Source organism: Dermatophagoides farinae, chromosome 4, assembly GCF_024713945.1.
Source record: "Dermatophagoides farinae isolate YC_2012a chromosome 4, ASM2471394v1, whole genome shotgun sequence".
NCBI lineage: Eukaryota > Metazoa > Arthropoda > Arachnida > Sarcoptiformes > Pyroglyphidae > Dermatophagoides > Dermatophagoides farinae.
This window is the reverse complement of record NC_134680.1, coordinates 1,465,573-1,477,822: the sequence shown is the minus strand read 5'-3', so window position 1 is coordinate 1,477,822 and position 12,250 is coordinate 1,465,573. Positions and strand designations below refer to the sequence as shown.

Below are 12,250 nucleotides of genomic sequence, written 5' to 3'. Positions count from 1 at the left end.
AGACTGAAACACAAGACTAATGACTCATATAATGGTTACATTCATTAAATGTGGATGTTTTTATGCATAAAAAGGGTGATTTTGATGAAGAATTTATACAGCTGTTGATAATATTTCGAAACGATTTTTTAGCTCTTCAATCACTTCAGAATAGGAATTGTGATATTTTTCATGATTATCGATTGATTTGGATTGATTCAAATCGATATTATAGATTGAATTCATTGCCTGATGTTTTCTTAGCCCATTCAATAATTGCTGCTCTTTTGATGGTCTTTTCAATGATGTTTGATTAGTGATTGGATGGTCCAATGATCGAAAATTTTCACGACCATTAAATGTTCGATAACGTTTTTGTTGAGATGTCGGCAATAAAAGTTGTGATCCACGTGTTATGAATCTAGATTCTGGACCGACCGTTGAAATCGAATCCATATTTTTGTCACATATTGATGAATCTTTTGCCGACCGAAAATATCGATTATGATGTTCTGAATGATCGTTATATCTAGATGTCGTTATAAAAAGGCTTATTTCACGTTCTTTTTCCACTTCATCCGCTTGTCGACGATCATCTTCCAATGATGTTATAGCACAAGGTGTTGTGGTGATGATGTTTTCGGTTCCAATAAATCTATTGATGGTGTTTAATTTTGTCCTAAATCCATCGTTGTTGTCATCATTGTCATCGGAGATTGTGATAAATGTTGGTTGACATTTTCTCGAATTTCCCATACCAATCGTTGTATTCTTTGAGTTTCCATTTTCTGTTGTTGTTTTCGTATCTTTTGATTCGACGACGGTTTCAGTACGACGAAAGGACAGCAAAAATAAAAGAGAGAATACAAACACTAATAAACAAAATAAAAAAATTAGACAGCCCAATGTCAATACATTCATCCATTCCGAAAGACCATAAACTAGACCAGTGGTTTCGGAGCTAAGATTCAGAATTAAATGATTTTGATTATGGCCATTTTGATGATGATAATGTAGGTCAGTAGTGGTAATTGTCGATGATGAAATTGGTGAAATTGTAGATTGTTGTGATGTTGATGGAAATAATAATGTTTGTGGCATTATTGTTGATGTTTCGAATAATTTCGAATGAAACGATCGTATTGTTTGATTAATTGATTCTTGAATAATCATTTTTCTAATTAAGAAAATGTTCAATCAAACAGAAAAAAAGTCACAAATCTTCAATTCAAACGTCTTACTATCGATAGATCGATTGAAAGCGATCTAAACACATAACATCCTTTGAAATCCGAAAGTTCAACCAACCAACGATGATGAAAACAATTGAGAGAATATCGTTATTTTCTCTTGACAAAAACTTTCGTTTTGCCAGTTGTATGATCCGAATATTTAAATCATCATCGTGACCAATTAACACCATGTATGTACATGGGATATGATTTTTTTTGTTGTTTCTAATTTAGTTATGGGTAAACATTCGATTTATTTGTCTTTGTTCAATTTCTTTTGGCTTTCGTTTGTTCTGTTAAAAGTGACAGATTGATTTGCTATATCGATAAATCAGTATATGATAAATACCGTGTGACATAGTTGTAAAAATAGAATCTCTCTAATTTTGAGATGTTGAGACGTTTTTTTTCCTTTTTGTTCGGCCTCATTATTTTTTGTAGTTTATTTATACAATAACCATGGATGGTTACGACGGACGAATATCCGTCGTTGACGGCAATGGTAATTTCACGGTTGAATTCCTCATCATCATCATCATCAGATGACAGTTCATTAACCCAATTTACACGAAACTCAAACTCAGATTGATTTTATTCAATTTAAATTTTATTATTATCATTATTATTGGTAATCAGTGGAAAAAAATGAAAAATAAAAAAAAAATTTTCTTTCAAATCTATTCAATTACAAGTATTGTAATCTTAAGATTTCAATACATTTTCTAATTCACCATTTTCATGTAGATCTTGTATAATATCTACACCACCAATCAATGCACCTTTTACATACAATTGTGGATATGTTGGCCATTTGGAATAAGCTTTTAGACTTTGTCGTACTTCTTCATCGCTAAGTATGTCGAAATGGCCAAATTGTACATTCATTTGTTTCAATATCAACAGTAGTGTTCGTGTGAATCCACATCTTGGCTGTTCGGGTGTTCCTTTGATGAAAACCATGATAGGCTGTTGATTGATCAATGATTTTAATCGTTGTTCAATCGAACGGTCGGATTCGAGAATTTTTCGAAGTTTTTGTGTAATAGCCGATGTATCAGCACCAACTACTCGATCTATTTCATTTCCATTACGAAACATAATCATTGTGGGCACCGAACGAACAGCGAATGTTCCCGAAACGGCATCAATCTAATCATTGATCGTCAAAATTTAAACCATGAAAACAATTTAAATGCTTTGAATTCTTACTTTGAAAAATTTGAACTTTTTAAATTCATCCTGTGCAACAAGTTCGGGAATAAAATCCAAAATTTGCGAACATCGTTCATCATTTTTTGCATAGAATATGATATTAACCAATGGACTATGTCAATCAATACAAGAAAAAATTAAGCTTAAAAAAATTAAACAACTATTGATTATACCTGGATAAAATGGTCTTTTCAAGATTTGATGCTTCAATTTCTTCCATGTTGATGATTTGTGAAAATAATTCAATCAGAAAAAAAAATTAATTCATTAAAATCTAAATTATAATAATAGAAGCCAACGAGGTTCGATTCTAATTGTTAAAATGAAAATGAAAATGTTCATGAGAGAAAATGATGAACACATTTGAGGTCCATTCATATAGAACGCATCGTGTGAATATTTGTTGGCTTATTAATTTTGTTGTCCATTTTGATTTTTTAATCATAGAAAGTACTCATCAACAACATCAAGGTCTTTGATCGTAGTAATTCAAATCAAAAGTTAAGAAAAATGGCATCTTTACTTCGACAATTCATCCGGCCTGCATCGATTTCATTGGCCAAACGTAATGTCAATTTATTGAATACACGTTTCATGTCTGCATTTGTACAACAACCGGCACCTGATTTCAAAGCTACAGCCGTTGTTGACAAACAATTCAAAGATATTAAATTGGCCGATTTTCAAGGCAAATATTTGGTACTATTTTTTTATCCATTGGATTTGTAAGTGTTTGATAATCATTGGTTTTTTTTGTCTAAATCAAATTAATAAATTTTTTTAGTACGTTTGTATGTCCAACCGAAATCATTGCATTCAATGATCGATTACAGGAATTTCGTGACCTTCAAACCGAAGTTGTGGCTGTATCGGTTGATTCACATTTTTCACATCTAGCATGGTGTAATACACCACGAAAACAAGGTGGCCTTGGCGATATGAAAATGCCCATCATTGCCGATTTGACAAAGAAAATTTCCGGAGATTATGGTGTACTTTTACCAGAAGCTGGCGTGGCATTACGTGGCCTATTCATTATCGATACGAAAGGAATCGTACGACAGATTACGATCAACGATTTACCTGTTGGCCGATCAGTTGATGAAACATTACGTCTAATCAAAGCATTTCAATATACCGATAAACATGGTGAAGTTTGTCCGGCTAATTGGCAACCTGATCGACCTACAATTGATCCAAGAAATGCCCGTGAATATTTTGAGAAACAAAATTAGACAGTAAAATCAATACAAAAGTTTTCTCATTGTTTTTTTTAATTGTAATAGAATTTTGTAGAAGTTTCACATACAATGTAAAATGATGAATAGAAAATCAAGAAAAAAGTGAAAAAAAATTATTTGTAACAAATGAAAGAATGAAGCCCAAAATTTGTAGGCAAAAAGACAAAAAATTCGAATTAATCGTGATCACCACTATTAGTGGCAGCAATAACTGTCGGTATATTTGATTTAGCAAATTCACTGGCTTTTGTTGCACTTTGTCGTAAACGTTCTTTGAATATTGGATTGATTGTAGGAATTGATAATTGTGAATTGCTATTACAATCAGCTATTGGTCTATTACGAACGGCAGAATCGAATATCGATTCCAATGTTAGATTGAATCCTTTGTAGGCTTTTTTGATATTCTGTTTATATCGTTCAAGGCCAAGACGTTGAATTGCCGATGAAAGGCCATAGAATGCCGAATTAATCCATGCTTGTCGTTCACAAATGGTTTGTTGTTGATGTTCATGGTCCGTTTTATAAACGACTTTTTCTTCTAATGTCAACAAATGTTGTAGGCCAATATTACGAGTGTATGTTGTCAATGTTTTTGTCTTTGAATCAATAATCGATTCTTCAATAATGAACACATGTTTAGCAGGTAAAAAACGTTCGGTCCATTTGGGTGCGGAATTTGTTTTCATCAAAAGACGTTTAGTGAATAAACGGCCATCACGGATGACACGACGATGTATGACATCTTCAGTTAGTACATGTTTACTACAAATGAACAATCAATCAATCAATTTACTTTCACTTTCATTTTTAAAATTATGATTACTTTACCTATAAGGATTTGGATAACGATTCCAGAATGCAATAGCCACTTGTTCCCAACCATAATTGAATGTTTGCATATGATGAAAATAGGTCATTATTTTAAATACAATATATCGTGTTTATTTCCATTCACATTTGAATTTTTGGGAAAAACGTAATACAAAATTCGTCTGTGTCTGTGTTTACGTGACTTTTGGAATACGAATATGTTTATGGGTGCATTTGTAAAAAAAATATAAATGAAAGAAATTTTCGAATAAAAATCCTTCAAAATCGTACAAGACACATACGCTTTCGATATAATAATATAATGTGTGTAGATTGTCCAAGTTAATAAACAAAAACCAATGAAAACGAAAATAGCAAAACAATAAACACAAGGTTGTCTCACTAGAATTCCATTCATGGATAATGGATAACTATCAAGCATGCATCACAAACACAGACAGACACCAAAGACGCATACTCCAGTAATATCAGACACAAAAAAAAACAAAGTCCAGATTTGGTGCATGCATGCTGTGTTTACAATATATATTTACATTAATGTGAAAATTCCGAAATATCAACCACAGATGACGCTTGTTTCTATTGATATAAAATCATTCTAAATCTTTTAAAACGAATTATACGAGTTTTTTTTTATTAAATCAATTATTTCAGAATGAATGAAACAATAAAATATAGCTAATATCGACCACCACTTCTTCCACCTGCTCGATGATAACCACCACCACCACCACCACCACGGTGATAGCCATCTCTTCCGCCACCACGATAATGTTGATGATGATAGCTGTTACCACCACGTTGATCATCATAATTTCGATTATCTTGATAATATCCACCTTGTTGTTGTTGCTGCTGCTGCTGCTGCCAGCCAGCATTCTGTATTCGACCACCACCATAATTATCATTATATCGATTCTGGTTCTGATTGTATTGATTAGTATTATTATAAGTTTGTTGTTGTCTTCGATTATCATCGTGGCCACCACGATTTCCTCCTCTGCCACCTCGATGCCCACCACCACCACCACGTCCACCACGATTTTCTCGTTGTGATTGTTGTTGTGAAAATGTTTCTTTGGGTGGTGGTGGTTTTTCATACGGGCGACCACCACGATCAGGTACGGCACCGATTAGGAATTTATGTAATTGTAGGCGTTGTTGTAGGCCGGTATTCGCTTTTCCGATTTGTTTTGCTTCAATAATACAATTAGCATGACTAACACTGATTCGTTTGTTGATCAAAGAATCACAATCAGAATTTCGAGCAGCTAATGCATGCGATAAGGTTACTTGTGGCTTCGATGACCAGCCTTTACGTTTTTCCTGATAAATTTGTTTTATAATCTTTTCATCGGTATCGCCCGTTTTTTCACGGTTCCAGTAAAATGATCCAACAGTCATATCGGCACGACGTAATAACATTTCGCGACGTAATGCATATTCATTAGCCAATTGTTCATTCAGTAGTTTTAATTCGGCCCATTGAGTCGTTGTAAGACGAGCATTATTTGGTAACAGTAGACTATCTTCATCTTGATATTTTAATGGACTTTTATCCAGCCGTTGTCGTACGGTTTGAAAATAAGTTTTAATATCTTTTGTTTGATTTGGTGTTTTCGGTATCGATAGACAATTGTTGATGATTTGCATATCATTCTTTGGATTCAATCTATCCGTAAAAACGTCAAGATTTTCATCAAATTTTTTTACATAATTAGCACGTGCAGCGAGTAAATCACCGGCCAAACTATGTAGAATCATATGTCGATTGGCAACATCATCAACACTGGTGTTCATATGAATTGAACCAAGTTCACTAAGCAATGAATTTAGTTCAATTCTCAATGAATCCAAATCTGATTCATCTGCAAAAAAAAACATGAATTGAGACAAATTGAAGAAAAAAATCAATCTAAAATAAACCTTTAATAAGATTGACAAGTGAATCAGTTTTGGAGAAAAAATTCAATTGTAATGAGATCCAATTCAATAAACGTGCGAAATCAATTAATGACAGGCTATCCAAATCGATATCATTGATCAGTGGACAATTTAATTCACCAAAAATGTCGATTAAATCCTGTGACATTAACATCGTGATGATTATTATTAAAACTAAATAAAATTTTTTTTTTACAATTATAATGAATGAAAATTGATGAGACAAATAAAAAAATTCGAGCTAAAACATGCATGCGCTTCATTCATGTGTGTCGTCCTATATGAACGGACAACAATGAAAACATTGGAATTTTTTTTTGGTCAAAAGAATTTATAAAAAAAAATTGTAATAAAATGGATATTTTATTTTGGAAAAAAATTCTGCCGATTTGGTAATAGTCAAAACAATTGGAATAACAAGAAAAAATATGATGATCATTCATTCTACTTGTTCGGATTGTGCTCGAACATAATATATTGATCCTTCATTCGTACGATTACGTTTTCCGTACATTTGAATCAATTTTTCACGGAAAATTAACATAAATATCGATATGAATATACCGGTCATGAAAAATACGCATAACAAGAAAAGATAATGACTGTCATTATTACGGCTGATTTTACAACGCATACTGTCAGGTTTAATTGCCACCAATTCCTGACCCGAATATTGTTCCGGTGTTGAACATCTACAAAAGTAAATAGGGAAAAAAGGAATCATGTGTTGAAGATCGAATCTTAAAATGCTGCTACATACATGATATCATTTTCGAATTCAGTAGATCCATGACAATAGTGCATCCATCGAAGATTACAATCACAATTCCATGGGTTCTGGCGTAGATCCAAATATGTTAGGTTACCTGGTAAGAAAACAAATTGAATAAATACAAACTAAAGAAAACAACAACAAGACATACAAAATGGGAGTGTCTTTTCTGATAATCGATTTAGCTGATTACGTCGTAGGTTAACATATTTGATAGAAATCGATTGACGATCAAACATTCCCATGAAAGCATTCTCATCGATAGTCGATAGATGTGGATTATCTTCAATGCTTAAACGTTGAAGATTTTTCAATGTAGAAAATGTTTGTTTCTCAATACGAACCAATTTCGGCATCTTATTCAATGATAATTCCAATAACGATTCAAATTTGTAAAATGATGCCATATTCAATACACGGATAGGATTCTCACTTAGATCAAGAGCTTGTAATCGTTTCACCAAATGTAATGCATCCGTTGGAACGGATTGTAATTCGTTGCCTGAAAGATCAAGAATTTCAAGCTTTTCTAATCGTTGAAACATACCAATTGCAATTGAATAGAAACTATTTTGTGCTAGGTTTAATATTTCCAATTGTCCTAGATAGGAAAATGTATCCGGTTGTATGAAACTGATTGGATTATGAGCCATATTCAATTCATGTAGATAACCATTTGTTTTGAATAATTCCACCGGTATAAATTTAAGACGATTATTGGATATATTAAGAAATTGTAAATCACTAAGACCTTGTAATAATGTTGATGGAATTTCTTCCAATTCATTATAACTCAGATCAAGTGTTACAAGTTTAGGCAATTGTTCAAAAGCAAATGAATCAATTTTTTTTAAACCATTAATAGCCAATGAAAGGCGAACCAAACAATCGATTGATTCGAATTTATCTACAATGGTTATATTATTCATCGATAAATCCAAATGTCTTGTTTTTGGTGGTAATGTATGCGATAATGGTATTTTGGTGAGATGATGATGTGAACAATCAACATGATGATAATATTGATTATAGACATCTGATGTTAAATTCATACATGAACATTGTTTTGATTGACATACATCACTAATGGCAACAGTCGATTCGGTGATGGTAAGTGATTCATTATGATCAGCATGACCAATATCCACTATAGCTGTCAATAATAAAAATAAAAATAATGTAACAATTTCATAGGATAACATCATTGATTGTCGTTATTTTTTTTTCTTGTTGTGAAAACAAATTTCAGACAAAAAAGACAGGAAAACAAGATTATTTGATTCAAAATTATTTATATAAATGGAAGATTATTGTTGATGTTGATTATATTGGGAAACAATTGTAATTTCAAACAAAACAAAAAAAAATTTGTAATTTTTTTTTAACAATCAACATGCATCTATATTTGATGCGAATTAAGATAGATTCACAAAAAAAAATATGAGCGATCAATTGAGCATACATCATACAACATACAATACACATGCAAACAATAATGATAATTGATTGTAGAAATCAGTATTCACACCCATAAGAATGAGTCAAATTGGATCGTAACGATGAAACTTTTTTTCTTTTCTTTTTGTGATTATGGTTATCATCATCATCATTATCATTATTATTATTATCCATCAAGTCGGTTGATTGGTTACCTGGTTGATTAATATTAATTTTGTTATTCCGTACGACTGTTGCATTTTTTTTTTATTTTGGCTTTGTTTTTTTCATTTTTTTTTTTTTGAGTATTTCTTTTATGCTGGTAATGATGATGGTGATCGAAGTTGTTGATCAATTTTTCTGTATGTCTACCATCGTGACCATGGCAATGACAATGTTTGTAGTGATAAAAATGGTTACCATATAAACCATATGACATGAATATAACGATGGTGATGATGATGATGATGATGACGATGACTCTGATGAAGATGTTGTTGGCGTTGGCATCATCGATGTAGCATTGAATCTATTACGTCTACGTGTCCAAATTGGTCTATTTGGTGGCAATGATCCACCATGATGAACACTTGATGATTCGATTCGAACCAATGTTCCATTCTTTCCAATGACCAATTTTCTATAGATTGCTATTATGTGTTTGAAAGTTAAAATCAGATTTTTAAAAAAAAAATTTCAACCAAAACCACAACAATAGCAACAACAAAAACTTACCTACACATTCCAATTTCATATGTCCTAATTGATAATGTTCTTCATTCACTATATAATTTAGCGATAAAAAACGTGTAAGATTTCTTTTTTTTTATAAAGTTGTTTTCATTTTTATCCATTAAACACATTTGACTTACCAATGAAATTTAAGCCTTACGGTACGTGTCTGTAGGCCATCCGAATGATTAACCGTATTATAATGTATTAGATAATCGCTTGGAGCCTTATGAAATAACGAAAATTCATTTCACCATTATAACATTGTTATCACTGCAAAATACTAACCAATTGATCATTGATGAACCATTGTATGATTGAAACTTTATTTTTTTTTGATGACAGAAAAAAATGATAATTATCACCATTAAGTTTAAAGTTAATGAATAAAAAATGAATCACCTGGTCTACTTTTTGGTGATGTACAATTCAGATCGATACGTGATTTGAGCAAAAAATTCAGTTTATTACCACTGATACGTGGACTTTTATTGGGCAATACTATATGACCATGGCAAGAACATTGAAATAAATTTAGCTTAGAAATACAAAATAAACAATCTTACCATAAACCTAAGCAGAATTTTATTTTAGTAGTAAAAAAAATGAGAATAAATAATTAAAAAAAAATCTATGAATGACCACCAAGAGACACTGACCTCGAGTGGTTTATAATCTTTAAGTGTCATAAATTCTATTCAAAAAGGAAAAAAAAGATATAAATCATGTTGTCAAATGACAGAATGCATGCAATTTTTTTTTTTTTTTTTTTTTTTGGTACAATGTTTATCACTACAAACCTGGAGCATCGGTCGACAATTCACATCTTGATGGTTTTTTTTATATTTTGATGAAAGAAAATGAAAATCAATTATTCAAAAGTCAATGTCATCATCATCATCAAATCAAGCAAATGAAAAAGAAATAGTTTGTAAAAAACAAAATTATACTTACGAATAGATGCCCTGAAATTCTGAATTAACATTACGTAATAATAGCCAAAATGAATCATAACCAATTTCATATTCGGGCATAGTCGTTATGATTTTATTATTATAATGTTGAACTTTTTCAATATTCACACAAGTTCATCATCATCATCATCATGTGTCAGGAATGGTATGGAATTAGAATTAGAAAATAAAACAAAAGAATAAGAGAGAGAGTGAGTGAGAATTGAATTATTTACAAATTCAAACAACGATGACAATCATTTTTAAGATAAAGAATAAGTACCTTTGGGATGATCATTGGGCATGTATTGAAAGAATTCATCATCATCTTTATACCTAAGGGAAAGAATATTGTATGTGTGTGAGTTTGAAATTAAAAAAAAAAATAAAGAGACACACATACCATTTGATGGAATATAATTTCTTATTCACATTCAATCGATAACGGCATTCAAGCAATAGATCTTCATGTTGAAATACTGGTGTATCAAATATCAATTCAACACTGCTGATTGGATCATTGTTAACAGTGTCTGAATCAATTATATTATAACGTGTTCTAGTAGATTTTAGGATTATATCATCTGGATTATCATCATGTACGTTTGAGTCATCTATACAAAAAATTTTTTTTTTTGGATTACAAAGTTGAAAATAAAAATAATCAATGAAATTTTCATTGTTAGTTATGATATTGCTATATTCTGTTGTAGCCGCCAATCGATTAAGTAAAATTTACATTTTTTTTTCTTCTACCTGAATCAGGTAAACCTGTTATTATTATTATTGTTTTGGAAAAAAATGCACAAGTTTGGAATTTTTTTTTTGTTATTCTTCTCAATGAACTATCACAGAGAATAGAAATGTGATTCAAGATAATTGATTATAATCATCGGGTGGTAAAATTCTATATTTTTTTTCTAGTCCCAATCCTAAACTTGTATGCCACAATGAAAAATCCTGAATCATCATCATCATCAATGGTTGAACAGGTTCGAATGAATTATGAAACACACACACACACACACACACACCGTATGACAAACTATCTTCGAATATATCTTCGGATACAGGAGTAGAAAAAAAGGTGTACATTTAATTCTTGTTTAAAAATTCTGGTGGAATTCTGGACATACACACACACGGAGAGGCATTATTATTATTCCATGTGCAATCAAGAAAAAAAAATTTTTGTTCACAGTACCAATTATGGACAATTAATTAAAGGTATCTCTCTCGTTTTTTTTTTGTTTTCACTAAACAAAACAATTTTCAGTATGTATACAGTTGATGGAAAATAAACCACAGGTTGTGTGAGTGTATGTGTGGCTTGTGATTTGCATATAAAGTTTGGTTTCGGTGGTTGTTGATGATAATGATCGTTTATCTCTATCTATTCATTGGTCTGTTCCATTTTGGAAATATCATCACCGAATATCCATTACAATTGATTGCTTTGGTTCGTTCATTGTTGTCCGATATGGTTTTTTTTTTGAAACTTCGTCTTTTTCAAACAAACAAAAAAAAGAATTTCCCATAAAACTTCAATCACTTACCAATCAAAAGTGATGCAAAAATATGATGGGATATCATGATGATGATGATGATGATTAAGAGCCCGAATGACGAATGATTGGTGAACATTTTTGAATTTCAAAATTTTTAAATTTTTTTTTCATACACCAAAACATACACATACACACACACACATACAATGTAAACAATATGAATATTTTCAAATCGATATATTGAGAAAAAAAAACTGTGACAAACAAACAAACAATGACAATGATTCGAATCGAATGTGAACATTCGATTTTTTTTCTTCTTCTTGGTATAGACACAGACAGGGATTATCGAATGATAAGAAACAATTTTTTGGATAATAATAATAATGATGAACGTCGATGTCGT

At 31.3% G+C, this 12,250-nt stretch overlaps 7 protein-coding genes across 7 annotated transcripts; 1 reads left to right on the top strand and 6 right to left on the bottom strand.

Moving 5' to 3' along the window:
• Positions 1 to 20: 20 nt before the first annotated feature.
• LOC124500373 (uncharacterized) lies at positions 21 to 1,180 on the bottom strand. Its single transcript, XM_047064439.2, has one exon. The coding sequence runs from the start codon at positions 1,150 to 1,152 to the stop codon at positions 94 to 96; it is 1,059 nt and encodes a 352-aa protein (XP_046920395.2). The 5' UTR covers positions 1,153 to 1,180; the 3' UTR covers positions 21 to 93.
• A 602-nt stretch (positions 1,181 to 1,782) lies between these two features.
• Grx3 (Glutaredoxin 3) lies at positions 1,783 to 2,737 on the bottom strand. Its single transcript, XM_047052584.2, has 3 exons — positions 2,597 to 2,737; positions 2,421 to 2,535; positions 1,783 to 2,360 (listed from the first exon to the last, which is right to left on the bottom strand). The coding sequence occupies exons 1-3, from the start codon at positions 2,641 to 2,643 to the stop codon at positions 1,914 to 1,916; spliced, it is 609 nt and encodes a 202-aa protein (XP_046908540.1). The 5' UTR covers positions 2,644 to 2,737; the 3' UTR covers positions 1,783 to 1,913.
• Positions 2,738 to 2,810: 73 nt separating this feature from the next.
• On the top strand, positions 2,811 to 3,692 carry LOC124490118 (peroxiredoxin-2). The gene is made up of 2 exons (XM_047052583.2): positions 2,811 to 3,148; positions 3,208 to 3,692. The coding sequence occupies exons 1-2, from the start codon at positions 2,934 to 2,936 to the stop codon at positions 3,656 to 3,658; spliced, it is 666 nt and encodes a 221-aa protein (XP_046908539.2). The 5' UTR covers positions 2,811 to 2,933; the 3' UTR covers positions 3,659 to 3,692.
• On the bottom strand, positions 3,680 to 4,932 carry prel (preli-like). Its single transcript, XM_047052582.2, has 2 exons — positions 4,496 to 4,932; positions 3,680 to 4,429 (listed from the first exon to the last, which is right to left on the bottom strand). Exons 1-2 carry the CDS (start codon positions 4,582 to 4,584, stop codon positions 3,841 to 3,843), a joined length of 678 nt encoding a protein of 225 aa, XP_046908538.2. The 5' UTR covers positions 4,585 to 4,932; the 3' UTR covers positions 3,680 to 3,840.
• A 187-nt stretch (positions 4,933 to 5,119) lies between these two features.
• Positions 5,120 to 6,723, bottom strand: LOC124490114 (protein FAM98B). The gene is made up of 2 exons (XM_047052579.2): positions 6,425 to 6,723; positions 5,120 to 6,366 (listed from the first exon to the last, which is right to left on the bottom strand). The coding sequence occupies exons 1-2, from the start codon at positions 6,594 to 6,596 to the stop codon at positions 5,177 to 5,179; spliced, it is 1,362 nt and encodes a 453-aa protein (XP_046908535.2). The 5' UTR covers positions 6,597 to 6,723; the 3' UTR covers positions 5,120 to 5,176.
• A 63-nt stretch (positions 6,724 to 6,786) lies between these two features.
• LOC124490113 (uncharacterized) lies at positions 6,787 to 8,765 on the bottom strand. The gene is made up of 3 exons (XM_047052578.2): positions 7,366 to 8,765; positions 7,203 to 7,308; positions 6,787 to 7,134 (listed from the first exon to the last, which is right to left on the bottom strand). The coding sequence occupies exons 1-3, from the start codon at positions 8,417 to 8,419 to the stop codon at positions 6,882 to 6,884; spliced, it is 1,413 nt and encodes a 470-aa protein (XP_046908534.1). The 5' UTR covers positions 8,420 to 8,765; the 3' UTR covers positions 6,787 to 6,881.
• A 166-nt stretch (positions 8,766 to 8,931) lies between these two features.
• LOC124490115 (uncharacterized) lies at positions 8,932 to 12,034 on the bottom strand. Its single transcript, XM_075730748.1, has 12 exons — positions 11,893 to 12,034; positions 10,740 to 10,950; positions 10,620 to 10,672; positions 10,338 to 10,449; positions 10,184 to 10,209; positions 10,043 to 10,077; positions 9,950 to 9,956; positions 9,786 to 9,884; positions 9,672 to 9,706; positions 9,528 to 9,609; positions 9,387 to 9,437; positions 8,932 to 9,301 (listed from the first exon to the last, which is right to left on the bottom strand). Exons 1-12 carry the CDS (start codon positions 11,978 to 11,980, stop codon positions 9,003 to 9,005), a joined length of 1,098 nt encoding a protein of 365 aa, XP_075586863.1. The 5' UTR covers positions 11,981 to 12,034; the 3' UTR covers positions 8,932 to 9,002.
• Between the last annotated feature and the right edge of the window lie 216 nt (positions 12,035 to 12,250).

Coding starts and splice junctions, on each gene's coding strand:
- LOC124490114 (XM_047052579.2), bottom strand. CDS start 6,596: ATGTTAATGTCACAGGATTTAATCGACATTTTTGGTGAATTAAATTGT. Junction 6,367..6,424: donor ACTTGTCAATCTTATTAAAG/GTTTATTTTAGA, acceptor TTTTTTTTGCAG/ATGAATCAGATTTGGATTCA.
- LOC124490113 (XM_047052578.2), bottom strand. CDS start 8,419: ATGATGTTATCCTATGAAATTGTTACATTATTTTTATTTTTATTATTG. Junction 7,309..7,365: donor AGAAAAGACACTCCCATTTT/GTATGTCTTGTT, acceptor TTTTCTTACCAG/GTAACCTAACATATTTGGAT. Junction 7,135..7,202: donor GAATTCGAAAATGATATCAT/GTATGTAGCAGC, acceptor TTACTTTTGTAG/ATGTTCAACACCGGAACAAT.
- Grx3 (XM_047052584.2), bottom strand. CDS start 2,643: ATGGAAGAAATTGAAGCATCAAATCTTGAAAAGACCATTTTATCCAG. Junction 2,536..2,596: donor GAAAAGACCATTTTATCCAG/GTATAATCAATA, acceptor TGATTGACATAG/TCCATTGGTTAATATCATAT. Junction 2,361..2,420: donor AAAAGTTCAAATTTTTCAAA/GTAAGAATTCAA, acceptor ATCAATGATTAG/ATTGATGCCGTTTCGGGAAC.
- LOC124490118 (XM_047052583.2), top strand. CDS start 2,934: ATGGCATCTTTACTTCGACAATTCATCCGGCCTGCATCGATTTCATTG. Junction 3,149..3,207: donor TTTTTTTATCCATTGGATTT/GTAAGTGTTTGA, acceptor AAATTTTTTTAG/TACGTTTGTATGTCCAACCG.
- LOC124490115 (XM_075730748.1), bottom strand. CDS start 11,980: ATGTTCACCAATCATTCGTCATTCGGGCTCTTAATCATCATCATCATC. Junction 10,673..10,739: donor AAATTATATTCCATCAAATG/GTATGTGTGTCT, acceptor TCTTTCCCTTAG/GTATAAAGATGATGATGAAT. Junction 10,078..10,183: donor ATTGTCGACCGATGCTCCAG/GTTTGTAGTGAT, acceptor CTTTTTGAATAG/AATTTATGACACTTAAAGAT.
- LOC124500373 (XM_047064439.2), bottom strand. CDS start 1,152: ATGATTATTCAAGAATCAATTAATCAAACAATACGATCGTTTCATTCG.
- prel (XM_047052582.2), bottom strand. CDS start 4,584: ATGACCTATTTTCATCATATGCAAACATTCAATTATGGTTGGGAACAA. Junction 4,430..4,495: donor CGTTATCCAAATCCTTATAG/GTAAAGTAATCA, acceptor GTTCATTTGTAG/TAAACATGTACTAACTGAAG.